This window comes from Cydia strobilella, chromosome 17, assembly GCF_947568885.1.
Source record: "Cydia strobilella chromosome 17, ilCydStro3.1, whole genome shotgun sequence".
NCBI lineage: Eukaryota > Metazoa > Arthropoda > Insecta > Lepidoptera > Tortricidae > Cydia > Cydia strobilella.
Genome location: NC_086057.1, coordinates 10,306,101 through 10,322,293, shown reverse-complemented (window position 1 = coordinate 10,322,293; position 16,193 = coordinate 10,306,101). Strand labels below are relative to the sequence as shown.

The 16,193-nt window shown below is 36.2% G+C and overlaps 1 protein-coding gene across 1 annotated transcript in view; it reads right to left on the bottom strand.

Moving 5' to 3' along the window:
• The window catches only part of LOC134749096 (protein unc-13 homolog B-like), a 329,794-nt gene that overhangs the window by 218,764 nt on the left and 94,837 nt on the right, over window positions 1–16,193 (bottom strand). Inside the window, exons 4-5 of the mRNA XM_063684000.1 lie at window positions 12,994–13,108; window positions 10,777–10,900 (exon numbers count right to left, since the gene is read on the bottom strand). Coding sequence (XP_063540070.1) covers window positions 10,777–10,900; window positions 12,994–13,108 — 239 coding nt within the window. The remainder of the gene's footprint in view (window positions 1–10,776; window positions 10,901–12,993; window positions 13,109–16,193) is intronic.

The window sequence follows — 16,193 nt, the reverse complement described above, 5'->3', positions numbered from 1 at the left end:
GTAAAACTTATTAAACAGATATAAAATATACAGTAGAAACTTTTTCGTGACACAATTGACATTTTCCTGCAAGGGGAGATAAAGGCATCCGAAACGCTATTTTCGGTTCCAATCCCGTCCTGAATACTGAGTGGCTAATATTAAGGCGTCATAAAAGTCGTCTTTAACAGAGCATCGTAAACTCACCGGGAAATGCTAAGCATTTCAACATTGTATTTGGTTGTTTGTAATTGGGGATATCTTGTTTTATAACCTATCATTATCATTGTATACAGGGTTTTTTCATTTTCTTCAAGAGGTCTAAGTGTTATGTAGGTCATAGTCCGAGGTAGAACTCTTGGTGCGATTTGACGTATATTGACGTATTGTATTACCTATTCATATGTTTATATAACGGTCTATATTCAATTATGTTAATTACTACCTATATATTGTATAATATAAGACACCATGTAACCATTTCATATTCAGTTAAAATTTTAGGAAAATTACACCCCTTTTCCAGTAATAGCAAAGAAAATTAATCCTACTTCCACGTATACGATATAGCATAAACATTATAAAACACAGGTTAAAATGATATATGATAAGTTAATCATTTCAAGTAACACAAAATTCAGTCAAGATGAGTTTGAATCCTGGTAAACACCTGGTGTTGGTCCCCAAAAACGGCAAAACCACTTTTTGTTTTGTTTTATAAATCTCACTAATTCTTAGTCATTTTTTTAATTTTTTCGTGTAGGTACGATTTTTTATGCTCTATACAGTAAAATTGAGGTTAGAAACCACGTTTTTTGTCCACCACACTCAATATGAAAGGTTAAAAGTCAAGAATATAGAGACATTATGACAGTACATAAATGGATAATCAGATATAGGCGCCTACTAGTGTTTTCTGCATTTCATCCATTAGAAATCGATCGATGTCACATCAAAGACCGGTCACATTTCACGCGCGGCTGAACGCCTGCAGAGCTATACTTAACTTGCTATACTCGTACCTATGTAGTACGAATTTATGATTATTTTATTGAAATACTACTTAATCTTACAAAGGTATATTTTTTAATTTGTCCTGATGTTTCAAACGATTTGTTACCTTAAAAACTACGTCTGATTTTCAGTAAACGAATAAGTTTCGTTTACGTTTGTGAGTATGAGCTAACTTTCACCTTACCGTGCTATGAATACTCGGAGACTTGGTAATGTCTGTGCGTGTACAGCGAGCTGCAGAATTGTACACGTTATGAATGTAACCATACGTAACCACTCATAAAAAGGCCATGCAATTTTGAGACAGAGGTCGACTGCCACAAAAATGCTTTAATTTATTTAAAAAAGTTTCATAAAACATTTTGGTTTTTAGCATCTAATAATTAACACGTCGCGTCGTTAGTGCGTAACGAGTAAAATAAAAAATACTCACGTTACGTTAATAAATCACTTGGTTTAAACGAAATCTCTGAAAACATTATTAATGAGGCTCCGAAGAAACTCTAAGAACGGTTTTATTTTTTCTAATATCTAACTTTCTTAACATCATTTTGTTTTTCCAAGATTCAGCCCTCCTCTTAATTATTTTTTCTGACTAATTTACATGATGGGAATCGTGAAGCTTATTGCTATTGACGCAATACAATATTTTACTTTAGATACATTCAACTATTTCAGTACAATTCAATTTGTTAAAATAGATTCGTGACTGCAGATACGAAACAAGTTTAACCAATTGAATAGAAGTTTGAATTTTCAATACAACAGTTCAAAAGTGCCACAAAAAATCCGGATACTTGTGATTACCTGACGTTTTGATCATTAAGTATAAGGAAATACAAAAATAGCGATAGCATTTCTCTATACAGAATAAAGCAATTTCTTTTATCATTTAATTTTGTATCTCCTGCCTTTTAATCGCTGCTGTCAAGCTTATTGTTTTCATGTTATCATCAAAGTACCAGTCAATTTTGAAAACCTTCCTAAAACAATATTTATTTTATTTAACCATTTAATTGTTTTGCAGAAAATGAAACGAAACGCTATAAACGTAAATAAAATCTATGGAAATGGTAGCGTCACATTTCGCTTTCTGCAAATGATTATCATCTTGGCTTGGCCCCCCGGAAAACCTTCTAAACTGCAACAGTTGAATCTGGTCAAATATTGAATGTAGCTCAAGTATATTGTTAGATTTAAGGAGTTCTTCGTTGTTTTCAAGTACCGCATCAACACTATTCGAGAAGCACAGAGGCGCTGGTCCCACTTGATAATGAAAAGAACGAATCTAGTGGCATCAGGTAGGTACACAAGAACCAGCATTATCAGCAGCAGTTTAAGTTAAGTTTAAGTTTAGTTGCTTAAAATACGATTTTTAAGTACTAACATGTACCTATAGACCATTATGAAGTCTGAAATAAACGATTTTTTATTTATTATGCACTTTGCAAGTGCAGAGTTACTTTGGTTCCTAGAAAACATAAAAACGAAAATTGTATTGCTACCGCCGACGATTGTAAGGTCTTTGATAGCTGCTTGAAACTGGCACCTCTGGCATTGTCTTCACTTAGGTGACATAAGTGATCAAATTAAAAGAAAGCTGGATATGTCGCGTTATAAATAGCACTTTAAACTAGGTTAATGAGTAACTTTTGCAACCTACATTAGGAGTAAAGGAACCCTCATCTGTAATGCCCGATTAGTTTGAGAAAAACTAGAATCGAGATTTAATAAAAACCTGCACCTTCACATCTCTATCTCCGACTATATTTTACTCTTTCTACTTTCTGCTATTTGTGTAAAACGCATTGGTCATATTCGTTACCATGCATACACGTAAACCTTAAGGACATGGGCTTTTTGAAAGTGTGCTTTGGATTTTGAAGCATGATGCATACGCTTTTGTTCTTACAGGTTACTTTTACTGTCTTATCTGCATTTCCAGTTTAGGTAGCAGAAAAGAACTTCTAAGTATGAAGTAATTGGAAATGACATCAAAATAAACAGGTTATTCAAATTTCAATAAGAAAAGCAAAAGATGCTAAAACACTCAAACCGCACTTGTCATGTACATAACATATTTAACTTGGGCCCAAGTAAGCGTAAGTGGGCCGAAGTAAGCCGTTGGGTTTTCTTAATTTCTTTTCACCTTATTTGTTATACTGGACATATTCAAAGCCTACAAAGTTTCCCGCGTCATGACACAATATGAGTGTTAGGTGCTTACCTGCTCGTAAACGTCAAGACGTGAAAAGGGTTCATAGCAGCAGGCGTTTTTGTTTGCCAATAGAATACAGGTCACGGGTAAACATAAATAGGTTAAGTTGAGATAGTAATGTATGTACAAGCGTATTGTCGATGCTATAAATACAGTTTGATGGTGATTGAAAACTTACAGATGGCACGAGTATATAGTATCAAGTTTGTATGTTTATAGGTATACTTATGGCCTTACATAAACGTTTACAAATCTAATAAGAACATTTTGTGTAAATAAATATAGACAGTTGTGTTTGTTAGAAAGAAATAGCATTTAAGTGAGGTTTGCCAAGTTTTATGAATAAGCGGGTTAGTGATTAGCGTACTTAAGAGGGAGTTAACGCAAAACTGTAGAAAAAAGTATTTATAGTGATTTGTACACGTTTTAATCAAGGGCATTTACTCCATATGTAATAAGGGTATGCCATAAAATAACACACGGAAACTAAACTATATATGGAAGGGCAGATTCCAACCAAAATCTTAAAAGGGTAAATTTTGCTTGAAAAAAACGAAAACATGTTTAGTTTTCATTTATTTTGAGTTGTATATCGTTGTCCTACGTACCATAAATTAGTAATATAAAATAGCTAGTGATATAGCCGGATCTGACCAGCAAAATTTTAAACTGGAGTATAATTTCAGTTATAGAGCTAAAACGTTAAAGTGTGAAGTGAGGCGCGGCGCGCCATATCTTTTGTTCCCTTCTAATTTCCTGGCTTTATGCCCCCTCTTAATGCCGTAAGGCATTTTAAGGCGGTTCCCTGAGCCAGAAGGTGAAAAATCTCCTTATATGATCATGTTTTCTAAGAGGCGTTGATATTCATAGACGTGGAAAAAAAAATGTAGTTCTTGACTATATTATCTTTAATAACATAGCTTCCGATACACGAATTATGACACTTCGCTCGATACAATTAATTCCCAAAGTAACCTCTAACTCGGACTTTTAATCCTACTTTACTCGGTTATTTATTATGTGATACTTTAAACAAAAAAAGAAGAAAAAGCAATCTTAACATAAATAGTAATTTCATAGCTTTAGAATTTCGATGTTGTAAGGTAACGTTTTTAAAATAAATAAAAACCGACAAAATTCGAACAAAATTGACACTTGGCGCGTATGTTCTTTCCCGTTCTTTCTTGCGAAATGTGACAAAGACAGCGGCAAACCGATGGAACGGCCTTAATAGTACCGTTCATTAGACAAAAACTAAACAATTTTGTGCAGTATCTGTGAGCACACATAGCTAGTAAAAATTATTAGGTATGGCACGTTTGGCAAGTCAATCTTTTGGCCGAGGTTGGTACAAGCACGTAAAATAAATTTGTCTTTATTTTATGATAGTCGTTAGATCGTGACATCAAAATTTCTCTCTCTTAAACTATAGTCTCTATACAACTTTTGTTCACTTCAGTCAAAATAACGTGAATTCGTGATGATCAGTAGTCGAATATTTTTTTTCCAATATCGCCTAAACACCATTGACATAACTCATCAAGCCCACTATTTCCCGCCAAGGCGTCTGTACGTTCATTCATTGCCAACGCGTCCTTGACGTCTAGCCACCAAGCGGGCCAGACGGCGCCAGGATGGCAGACGATCAAAATAAACGTCGGGGGCGGTAGTCGGGATTGTTTTTTGATGAAGTTAGCCTCCTTCGAAAAGTACTGGAGCCACGGGAGGTTTCAATTAACATATCGATAAACGCTTGACTTATTATAGATATTATTTTGTACCTACAGTATTCCTTGAAAAGAAGCACCGTAACGTAGAAATTACTAAGGACGAGCAAGTTAATGAGTAAACTCCGCCTGCGATCCTCCGTTAGAATTCTTGCATCAGCGCTTCCCTAATAGAGATTAGGCTAATGTCTTCATAACATGACCGTTACAAGTTTACGACTTGTCTAGATAAAAGCCAGGTTCGACGACTTAACGGGGTTTCATCGCGGTTGGCCGCCATAGCGGTGAGCCGCTATGACAACCGCTTCAGGCGGCTGGCCGCTCAAACGAACCGCCTAAGCGGCCAACCGCTTCTGCGTACGGGGCCCTTTAAACTACGGAAGTGTTCAGGTTTAAATATAAACCTTTCAGAGGTAACTCATCAAGAAACAGACGTAACGCATTCACTGCCAAAAACACGCTAAGTGTGTTCATTTTGTATTGGAAATGGGGCGCTTGGCACAAGCGTTTTCAACAAGGTTATCTTATTACGCACTAAAGAGATGTACTAAAAGAGAAATCAATATCAAATCAAAAATAAATGTTTAAAGAAACTATCACAAACCTAATTATAAGTTTTCTGTATCTAACATAATATAAACATTCTATACTGTGTTAGGTTTTTAAGTGAATAAAGATTTATTATTATATTATTAAAGTTCAAATCTGCCCCTGGGTTCAATAAGACTATGTAATATCAACAACTTGGGCGAGTTATTATATCAGCAGTTCCACAAAAAATGCGCTTGTAAATTAACAAATTGTAATACGGCCGCTATTTACTCCTCTCCGAGACAAGAGTGTGAAGTGAACGATGTTGTTTTGTTTGAGGCTTAAGAGTCCCCGGCAAGCTACGAGAGCGGAACTACGTTTGTATGGAGAACCGAGCTTGTCGGGGACCCTTAAGAGATTTTATGCTATTGATTGGTGTAGACGCATTACAGGACAGTTAAGGGAATAAATATCGGTTTTTCACACTGGAACCCCTGACCATTTTGATGGATATTTTCATTTGTTAGTTTCAAAATTTGTCACCATAACAATATTAAGTATCCCACGTTGGGTATTCCAAATTCCACGTCAATAGCAAATAAGATCACAGCCCACGTGATGGTAAGCAGTACTGTAGTCTATGATAGCTTGAAACTTGAAAGGGGCCACGTTAGCAATTTGTTGCGGCATAATTATATTGATTTTAATTCTAGCTAGTTATTCTAAGTATATACAGACACTAAACTGATCCATAGGTGAAATGTTTATGTTGTTTGGTGACAGGAAGAAATAGATAGAAAGTTTAACAGGAAGCTAGTTATTCATAATAATAATTAATAATGAGCTAGTTATTCATTAGCAATATTTTTTTCAAAGCTCTTCAGATTTTGTTAACTCTATTTTTAAAATATAAAATATTCCATTCGTCTTGTCCTGCATTCATTATTTTCCGGGACGTCGAATAGTTAAAACGAGTTTATTCAAATTTAATCAAAAGCAAGTAACAAGCAGAAAAAGTCAACAGGCTTTCAGGAGTTGTTACCTCAATTTAGGTTTCGTCGTTGTTGACTCTTATAATTATTTTAACAAGGTTCTATCTATTCTTATTAACAAACGTCTTAAAATTCTGGTAAATGAAGAAAATGTATCTAAGTATAAAAGTCAATGCAACTGCCTACCTAAAATTACTCATTGATCAGTGTTTATTGCGAGTACATACATTTACCACTAAACACAAGTAGCAAGTATTACTTACCCGTATTATCTTACCTAAAATACCTGAAATCTAAAAATAACGACAATTGACGAAATCTAACTAGGTAAATAATTACACACTTTAATCTTTCCGTCTTCCATTACACACTCAGTCACAGTCACATACACACACACACGAACACGCACACACAATCACTCAATACACACACGTACACATGTTATGCAAGCCATATCTAGTTTGTATAGAATGCTTTTTTACTCCCTTCTTTTTTTTGTGTTTCCACTTAGTTATTGCATGTTAATTGTACTTTTGTGGACATCTGTTATTGGCTATGTTTTCTGTTCACTATGATTTGTATAAATTTTTGTATTGCTGTTGATGCCCCAAATAAATAAAATAAAATAATAAATAAATAAATAAATAAATTACCCAGACTCAGACTCACTAAGTACGTCCATATACTATATATACGAGTATTCATTTGCATTTAAGTAAAGCGTCCGCAAGCGTAAATAAGCTAGATGGAAACATTACTTCAATTAAATGAAAGGAGTAATTTACGCTTTAAATGACCCTATTAACACTCACGCTATTATCAGATAAAATTATCCAGTTTAGGTACTAGATCATTTTTTGAAAACGACGTAACATTTGACGTCATGATTTTAATTGAGTCGTGCTAAATTGTCTCATCTATTTATTGAAGCGTAGGAGTTGAATTAAATAGGAGAGATTTACACAAAAGCTAAGTTTATTCATAAATGATCAAATATCGTCGCACTAGATTGAACCAGTGTTCTTACAATAAAACTGGCCGTTCCGCCACTCACTCCGATGAGGTGCAAATTATGATAATGATGTTTAGGTTGGAATCGCGGTCTCTTTCTGTAGAGTGATACTTTTTAAAGAGGCTGAAACGTTGTTTTTCCTTGAATTGAAAGCAGCGGTAAAACTGCTGAGTTACGCAGAGAGATATTGAAAATGAGTCTGACGTCATATAAGATCATTCTATAGCGCCTTGACTGAATGGCCTAGACGGAACGCCTAGTTTGCATGTAAGGTTCTTGGTAAAGGGGCACACAGACTATCAGTCCGCCGGGCGATATCGGCCTGTCAGTTGTTCGGAACTGTCAAATTTTTGTTCTAACTGACAGGCCGATATCGTCCGGCGGACTGATAGTCAGTGGGCCCCTTAACGAATTCGTATTAGTTTTCTTTTGCTCTAACATGTCGTCAAAATTTATTTGTAAGTGTCACGGATTGTGATTCTGTTATTAAATAAGTAGGCCTGTCATTATCAAATTAGAATGGATATGGATAATATGGATACCCATTATTCGACCGATCTCACTCAAGTACTGGCAGCTCCAAATGTATGAAAGCACGACGTAAGTAAAGCCTGACCAGTAATATATGATCAATGATCATTGTCAAGAGGGCGCTGTTCATTATCATGTATAGGGTGACAGTTCAGTATAGTATGAAAAAATTAGTTCCAGTGAAATTCCGCAACATGGCGCGTGATCATGCTGGTCAGGCTTTACCTATATATGTAAATATCAAACTTTGAATTTTACGGGACAAATAACATAACACAAATTCTCCCCTAGTAGTAAGATCCACCCTCGGCAGCCATAATATTTAATAAAATGAAATTAAAAAGAAAATGTATCATAACCCACACATTGTGTACTTTACGAAAGATCGTTAAATTCGGCGAGTATTCTACGCTGGTCCACGAAATAGTGAAAAATATTTTTTGTGCCATTTTATTCCAAGCCCAACTCATTAGCGCATACCTACCGCGAACTGCTACTAATGAGCTTCCATAGTTCATGAATAGAACAGAATAAAGCCTAACCTCGGAGTATAAGGCCTTGAACTTGAAAACTTAACCGGCATAAAGCTTCTGCTCAATTTGGTTAGGGCAGCCAGGTAAGTCGACTTTCAAACCAGATGTCATGGGTTCGAATTTGTGCCCGTCTCTTAGAAATTATGTACTACATCATCATCACCATCATTATCATCAGCCTACTCTCGTCCACTGCTGGACATCAAAAGCAAGCAAGCAAGCTCTCCTATTGCACGCCATTGAGCACGATTCGCGGCAACTCTGATCCAGCTCTTGCCAGCCACCTTGCGAAGGTAACTAAGTACAGTCGCCATCAGATATATCGGAGCGGCCGAGGTGGTCAATAATATCTGAACACGCACTCTAACGTCTTGATAATAGAGGCGTGTTCAGATATTTGTGAGCACGTTGGCCCCTCCGATATATCTGATGGCGACTGTACATCATTATCTACTAAATGTCACCTGGCAGTATAAAACAAAATCAGACAAATGTAAATAAACATTGAGCTTATAGGTAGTTGTTATAGTAGTTACTTATAGCAGGGATAGTTTAATAAATATTTTATTATTTAATTTTTTTTTGCAGTACAGCTACCATATCTCCACTTGAGTGAAACCTAGATACTATAATCATTATCATAAAATATAACTTTCTCGTCTCAGACCATTGACCCAGAAAAGTTTCCGAAGAGCTAAATTATGAGTATTTCTCATGATAACCTAAAAATAGGTTATTTGGTCCTTACTAGGACATAAAATTGGCAAGGCCACCAGTCAGATGGCGCCACGGTGGCACAGTTGAGCTCCTTGCCAAGAGTTTGGGATATCTTCCTTTTTGTTGACCGCAATATATTTTCATGTAGCGGGTCCACGATTGAGTGGTGTAAGGATGTTGTTTACAGGCTTAACCCGGTTACCAAACAAGTCTGTTTTTAGGAATAAATTTATGAAGTTGTAGGTAGAGGATTTATCTCGATCAGATCGGAATAAAAAAAAATTAAGATTTTTGATTAAAATACATAGATTCGGTGGAATACCCGCCGAATTTAACGATATTTCGTAATATAAAAAATGTGAAGGCTCTTTAATTTCATGTCATTAATTCATTATTTTGATCCTAATAAATGTGTGTTAAGATGGTCATACTCAACAAATTTCCCCATACAGAAACCTACACAAATTCAACCACAAAATAGCGAAAAAAATTCTAATGGGCACAATGAGGCCTGAAGTAGACGAAACGTCCAGGGAAAAAAAAATCAAGATATTCATATCCCATCTTAATACATTATTGACATTCGGTATCATGGCCCCAAAATCACCCAGTAAAGCTGGTTAGGGATGCCAACGACAATTCGACGTGGTGGTCGAAAATTCTAAGATGGACGGAGTAGTAGTGGACCCTAACGAATAAAAATCTTTCGTCACAAGATGTGGTTCATAAGGACATTGATTGGCGATGATCACGAAAACTGTATCTGACAGCCAATTCCCGTTGTCGTAAAAATATATCTCGTCATGATGTCGCATGGAGCCTTTGGTAAATTGCAATCGATATAAAAATTGTGATGCCGTTTCGTCTCACGGGGGACTCGTTGCTTAAATATATGAATGTTTGAATTGTTTTATGTACAAGTTGACCCAAAACGTTGACAATGAATTTTTAGAAAAAAAAATTATACTTATTTATGCGTCTTATACAAAATGTAATACAAATTAAAAACTACAATCATATACAATATTTTCCTCTAGCTTTGCTACAAAATAAAATTGTAAACGTTTTTTAAAATTATCAACAAAATTTCGTAGAAAAATTAATTTAATGTCAACGTGTTTTGGGTCACTCTGTAAAGTCTGTAATTTGAACAATAGTAACTAAATGAAAAAAATTAAATGCAAAGCAATAGACTGATATTGTCAGTTCTTAAAAGTTATATTACAGCTAACATTACAATGTATGATTTGAAAACGTAAATTTGAGCCAGATTGACAGCGGTCACAGAAGCATTAAGAACTGAAAACCACTGTACGCAGTACCGCGGTCAATTATATAATGGGCGATTGAAGGGTCGTATGTTTTCAATGTACCAAAAGGCGATTCAATCGAGCGTTCTCGCAACAGGTTAGGTACACACAGTCTGTGGGCCACGAAGCACCCTACAAATCCACCTGGGTTGAGATGCCCAGTGACACTCAGTATATGCATGTAATATATTATGTTAGCATAGTTAACTTACCGAAAGGCGGTTCGAACCGGCAGTCAAGCAGCAGAGCGTGGCCCGTGGGCCCCGTAGTGCCCACAACGGCCCCGCCTCGCATCATCAACTGGGCTTCGAGCTCCACCCAGCGACCGCCGCACTCCTGCTGAACGATAAAGAACTTTATTGTCGTTTTTAGGGTTCCGTACCTCAAAAGGAAGAAGCGGAACTTATAGGACTACTCGTGCGTCTGTTTGTCTGTCTATCCGTCTGTCACAGCCTATTTGTCCGAAACTACTGGACCAATTAAGTTGTCATTTGGTATACATAATTGTAAGTTTGTGACCCAAAGACAGACATGTAACGTAAACAAATTAATTTTAAACATGGGGGCCATTTTTTGTAAATAAGAAAATTAAAAAAATAAAGTTTTCAAACTATATCGTGTTACATATCAAATGAAAGAGCTCATTGTTTAAATCTCATATATATTTTTTTATAATTTTAGGATAAACAATTTAGAAGTTATTCAAGAAAATAGGCAAAAAAATGACCTTCCCCCCCCCCCCCTTATCACCGAAACTACTGGGTCTAAACTGTTGAAATAAATACACAAAATAGATCTGAACCTATAGATTACAGGAAAACCTATTAGAAAAGTGCAGTCAAGCGTGAGTCGGACTTAATTACTTAGTTTTTGATCCGACCCCTACGGGTTTTTAAAGACATTTCACTCACGTTTCACATAAAAAATACATTTCGCACTCGCACTTGGCCGGTTTTTCTTTCTTGATTTTCTTACCAGATATTTTGGTACAAAACTCTAAAAATTGGACTGTTGTTGGAGGCTGTTACAATAATTTGGTTAATTTACGAATAAGAATAACTAACAAAGGATTTCCCAATTCCACCAAGTTCGGGCGCCATTGTAGTACTACACAATAACCAGTTGTGTTCTGGATCAAGTATTTGCCCAGACTTTGAACCATGCTAAATTAACGAGCAGTCGCTCTATAGACGCCTAGTTAAAACAATGGTTAATATAAGTTAATTTATAAAACGAAACTTATTTGTTCGTGAAGCTGGTTGGTTGTTTGGAGGAAGGTGGAAGTTTGAATTTGTGACACGATTCAATTTAACATCCTACAGTCAGTAGAATACATCGGGAAAGGACCAAAAGGAAAAGATCCGATCAGGCGGACCGTCGATATGATGCAGTTTGTAGGATGGTGACAGTACAAGACCAGTCGTTAACAGATCCTTGGGCAAGGTATATGACCAGCAATTACCATCTTCAAAAGTTGAATGTAGAAAAAATCCGATAAAATCCCGTTTTCATTTAAATACTTAGTGTTATGTTAGCACAGGGCGGACACGCTATACATCAAAAATCACTTGCGTTCTATGTGTGAACGGCACGTCTGTACACGCGGCATGAGTCATAGTGTAAGTTGCTTAAAAATAGTGCTGAGGGGCCGGCAAATGGCCGTCAATCTGCTGTCACGGGGCGAGGTAATTCGAGTCGGGGCGGCGCGGTGCGTGGCCGTTCTGTATGATAATACTATTACTTATTCTGTGGTGTTAGTTTATATTAATAAATAATACCTGATAATAGTCAAAACTTAGGGGTAATGTTATAGCCAAATGACAACCTTTGCTGATTTGGTATATGTAGGTAATAATCTCAATAAGGTATGTACAGTAAGTGCCCTAACTTGAATACCCACGTCGCAATACTAGCTGTACAGAAAAGTGGACACTTTATGTCAGACGGCGCCGACTCTACATTAGTGCCTAAAGTGACTCGGCATGACTAAATAGTCAATAATTATACAATCTGAATCCATTCGCCCGCATTACTGAATAAGAAGCCTCTTACTAGATCTCCAAAATCCTACCTTATCGTAAATAGCAAAGAAAAAAGAAATAGGGATTTCATAATTCTTTGTTCGATTGTCTGGAATGATTGGGTTACCTGAAAGGTTTCGAATCTAATGATAGTTCTTATGGTGAATATCGGACTCAATTTAATGTCTGACTTGGCTTTTCTAGTATAATATTGCATTAAAAATGTTTCACTCGATTTTAGTTAATACTAAAGACTGTGCACCTACTTTGTCCGCTTAGAAACGCAAGTATTCAAAAATTTAATTTCAATACACAATACGCTTAAAATATTTTTTTTGAAATTGAAATCGCATGGCCTTTTTCTTCAAACATGGCAGGACACAGATTGTCTATCCTTTTCTGACTCACCTCGTTATAAGCGACGGAGGTGAGAGGCAAGTAGTGGTAGCCGAGCGCCCGATCCCAGATGACGCCTTTGTTCCACACCTCTACTAGTAAGCCCTGGTTGATGTCGTTGGTTTCACTGAGGACAAAACATACATTAGTGTTACGCCTGAAAGTTATTGACAATTCGAAAGGTATAAATTGAAATATTAGAAATTTGTTGCGATCTGTGATTTGAGCAAAATTAGATAACCCATTCGAGTTTTGACATGCAGAATCGATGTATCAGGGAAGCATACATATTACTTAATTCTAAGACGTTTACTAACTAATAATAGGTAAGATAATACAAAAAATATTGGGTCTTAACACTCAAACCTTCGCGTTTTTCGATCATGGCCGATTGCAATCGGTTGGTGGATTAATTTTGCGGAATCAAAGGTAAACAAAATTAATGCGCGATATAACAGAAATAACATATGTATTATTCAGTACTTTTGATCCACCAAAATAATAATACTTAATTCTAAGACGTTTACTTAATGTTTTGGCATCATGGTTTGTTCGGCGTAATATTGAACTAAATGCTCTTACAATACCAGAACATCCTATATTGTTCAATGTTAAGTACTAGAACCTATAACAAGATTATACACAAATCAATACTCCGAGAACTCGTTCCGTAACTAAAGTGAAACCAAAAGAGTTACGGCGGTAAAGATAATGTTAAATATCCCTTTGGCGCCGTGCCAAATATCTTGGCCGTATTTCCTGACCGAATTTCTAAGCAAGCAGCTGGCCTTCTATTCCTCTCACTTACTCAGCTCCCGCCTAGCATGGACCAAAATAGATAAGTCCCCTAGATCCTTAACAAACACGCGGTTTGGAGAGTATTTATAATAGTTTGAAAGAGGCTACTCTGTTAGTCATGGGAATAAGCTATGAGAGGGGTAGCTGTCAGACCCTTTGGCCGCCTTGACGTGTGCATGTAGTTAGGCGTCCCTTCCAAGAGACGAACATGTTTCGTCAAGGGTTCCCTATCCTTAGGCATTGTGTGTATAACATATAATTGTAAAGTTTTACCTATCTTAATATAGGTACATATGTCTTCTAAAAGATAAATTATTATCGCACATATTTTGTTAAGATTACTAGAATGTTATTGTGTTCAAAATATCATATCATTGTAAAAATATACGTAGACATAAGTTTTTTTTATGTAGTAGGATGCAAACGAGCTTACGAATCGCCTGATGATAAGCGATTACCGTCGCCCATGGACACCTGCAACAGCAGAGGGGTTGTAAGTGCGTTGCCGGCCTTTAAGATAGGAGTACGCTCTTTTCTTGAAGGTCGTATATCGGTCCGGAAATACCGCGGGCGATATATAGTTCATTCTATAGTGTAGCTGTACGAAAGTTACGTATGGTATGATTTCTAATAGATTGAGTGAAATAGTAGATTGTACAACAAGGGCACAAAGCGATTTACAATTATACGAGGCAATTTATTGGTCCGAGTGGCAGCGAGGACCAATATAGCCGAGGATAAAAATAGGCGTTTGTGCCTGAGTTATACACACTGCTTTTCACTTCGATTGTGAGTAAAATAAAACAATGGCAAACAAATAAAATACAATTTTTTTTTTAACACGTGATATTTACCTTAAGCCCACTGCACACTCGTGCGCCAATCGCGGCGCAAAGCCGCGAACGCGAGTGTGGTGTCGATTTCGCTGATTAGCTTTAAGTTTTTATTCATACTGCCAAATTATAACTACATTTTGTAGCTTATTTCTATAATAACTATGCTGTATTGTAAGATTTTAATGATTTAGTAATATATAAAACAAGGATTATTAAAAAAACGGGCCAAAGTGGAATAACAATAATATCCGATTATGTTTTATTGTGTACTATGGCATTGATTTGATTGTCTTAGTCTTTAAAAAAATATTACTTTGTGCACTAGAGCATAAAAGTAGCATTTTGTGCAGCCTACATCTAGCACAAAGGAGAACTTTACGAGCATGAAAACACTATTTAATATGCTCTATTTAATATGCTCTAGAATTCACAAATGTTATGTTACCTATATATACAACTTAAAAGAATTATCAATATAAAGGGGCCCACTGATTATCAGTCCGCCGGACGATATCGGCCTGTCAGTTAGAACAAAAATTTGACAGTTCCGAACAACTGACAGGCCGATATCGTCCGGCGGACTGATAGTCAGTGGGCCCCTTAAAGCAAATCGGTTGTCAAAAATAATTTTATTTGTGTTTCATCAGCACCAGCTCAGTTACTAGTAACTACATAAATTTCCATTGGTTGTATGAGATGTTCTTCTAAGCAAATATTAATTAGAGTTTAAAATTAAACAATAACTACACAGTATAAACAATACAGATGTTTTATTGTCACTGGATTATCAAACGTCAACATTTTACAACCAGAGTTACCGAAGAATCATGGAGACTATATAAAGGAGCCAAATATCTATGTACGAAAAGTGTCCATCAAAAAACAGTAATTAGGCGGCGCCACCATACACCGAAATACCACCAAAAACAACCTACGTAATTTGGTCGGGTTATTTGTTGCCTTATATGGTTCATGTTATACTCATGTCCCAGAGCCTAACTAGCGCCACCGGAGAGATAAGGAACTATTATTTAAAGCTGAAAGCGGTCACTTTTGCAACAATTCTGCCATAAGAGATTGGCATCCTTTCTATACCATCCATACGAAGAATGAACAGAACCAACTAAATTAACTGTCAAATTCAAAGGACTATTTTTGTGGCCCTAGTGAAAAAGTGTACAAGTGTCGAGAAGCTTAGGTGTAAAAGGGCATAAGTGTTAAGTGGAACCTACGCCCTTTTACAACTGCGCTGCCCGAGACTTGTACCCTTTTTCACTAGCGCCACCGTTTTCATCTTAGGTTTTTATACAAATTAGAGTCGGACCAAGCTAACTCTGCATGTCATTTGCAATGACAGAGTGTGGTAATGTCATCATTAATGTGAAATGTCTATGAAAACAGGACGAATGACACCATCACTTTTTTCTATCTGTGCAAAGTTAGCTTACACGGACTCTACCCAATTATAATAAATAAATCTACATACTTAATATTATTATATTATATGAATCTTTATTTATTTATTTGTGTATAATTATATTAGTCAGTATACTGAGAGGCCGTAGATGAGTGTAATTT